This window comes from Aplysia californica, unplaced genomic scaffold (assembly GCF_000002075.1).
Source record: "Aplysia californica isolate F4 #8 unplaced genomic scaffold, AplCal3.0 scaffold00421, whole genome shotgun sequence".
Lineage (NCBI taxonomy): Eukaryota > Metazoa > Mollusca > Gastropoda > Aplysiida > Aplysiidae > Aplysia > Aplysia californica.
In genome coordinates this window covers 330,078-331,813 of record NW_004797691.1, presented here as the reverse complement: position 1 = coordinate 331,813, position 1,736 = coordinate 330,078, and the positions used below count along the sequence as shown (strand labels likewise).

The 1,736-nt window shown below is 40.8% G+C and overlaps 1 protein-coding gene across 1 annotated transcript in view; it reads right to left on the bottom strand.

The window, feature by feature from the left end:
- Positions 1-838: 838 nt before the first annotated feature.
- Positions 839-1,736, bottom strand: part of LOC106012588 (transforming growth factor-beta-induced protein ig-h3) — a 5,764-nt gene continuing 4,866 nt past the window's right edge. The window contains exon 4 of the mRNA XM_013085955.1: positions 839-1,289. Coding sequence (XP_012941409.1) covers positions 1,144-1,289 — 146 coding nt within the window. The 3' untranslated portion in view covers positions 839-1,143. The remainder of the gene's footprint in view (positions 1,290-1,736) is intronic.

Sequence of the window (1,736 nt, the reverse complement as noted above, 5' to 3'; positions counted from 1 at the left end):
TATATGCTTATATATACACACACACGGCCATTCATACACACATCCAGACACACATACACGCAAATACTCATACAAATATACATACATACACACATACACAAATACAAATCTACACTCATGCACACATCCATACATACACACATACATACACACATAAATGCACTCATATACATACATTCACTTACAGGGGCTGTCGTGGCCTAAAGGTTCAAGTGTTCGCCTCTCATTCAAAAGTCCTAGGTTCGAATCCGGATAGCGACCGAAAAAAACTTTCTTTTTTAAAATTGCCCCCTTTCACCTTTTTCCCGTTGCTCTTTAGCAATGTTCTGTTGTCTGCTTTCGTCTCCATGTTCTGCCTCCACCTCATGACCCCCTTTGCCCCATCCTTTGGGCTCCTGACGCTTTCCCCAACCTTTCTACTGCTACTCCTTGGCTCCTTCTTACTGTTATCTTTCAGCCACATCCCTGATCTTATGTTAGGAAAGATGTACACCTAGCCTTCTCGGACGAGAACGAAAAGTCTCGGAAATCCTGTGTGCAAGTTGCGCACGTTAAAGATGCATTAGTGGTCTAAAATCGATAAGAGTATGCTTCGGCACCACACGATCAAAATTCAAGATATCCTACCAACTGACGTTTAATGTGTCCCGCTCACTCATATGACTTTATGCTGTTGCGAGCGCCGTAAAACACTTACCCAAAAAATAATATAAAAAAACAAAACTTTCACATATCCCCTGCCCCCACCTCCTTCACACACATACACGCACAGAAACACTGACTGCATACTATAATCAAACACTTCAAAGCAACCAAAAAAAAAAAAGCAACCAACATCTTTAAAAAGTACAGACAGATAACTTTTAATAAGAACAGCGCGATTAACAATGAATATTAATCAACAAGACATTAGAGCCACTCTTTTAAAATTCTAAATAAGACCAACATCGTCTATTGAAAGCAATCAACTGAATCCCACAAAGCTATTTCTCCATTGCTGGCGACTCTACTCTGCAAAATCCAAAATTCTCAAGCAAAATCCACAATAATTCTCAAGCAAAATCTAAAATTCTCAAGCGTAGTGAAACATTTCGCCAGTCCTGAAGTTCGTGTGCATGCGCACCAAAACGTCATTTTTGTAGTCTATCCAACCAAGGACAGTCCCGCCTCTTCTATCTTGAGGAGAACGCTGATGGGCACCAGCACCTCGTCCAGGACATGGATCACTCCGTTGGTGGCGCTGATGTCCTTCTCAGTCACCTTAGCGTGGTTCAGGAATATGTCACCGGCTGAGGGGGGAAAAACGTTGGGGTTTGTTTTGTTTTTTGTTTTGATATCGGTTTCGGGGTTGGGTTTTTTTTTGGTGTTTTTTTGTGGATGGGGTGGAAGAAAAGATTTAAGGGGTCCTTCTTGTTATTGTTGTTGTTACTGTTGTTGTTGTTGTAGTTGTTGTTGGCATTGTAATTGATGTTGTTGTTGTCGTCGTTGTGGTTGTTGTTGTTGTTGTTGTTTTTGTTGTTGTTGTAGTTGTCGGTGGTGATGGTGGTCTTGGCGTTGGGGGTGCTGTTCTTGGTTTTGTTGTTATTGTTGTAGTTGGTGATGGTGGTGGTCCTCTTGTTGTTGTTGTTGTTGTTGGTGGTGGTAATGATGGTGTTGCAGATGTTGTTTTCTTTTTCTTCTTCTTCTTCTTCTTCTTCTTCTTCTTCTTCTTCTTCTTATTATTATTATTATTATTG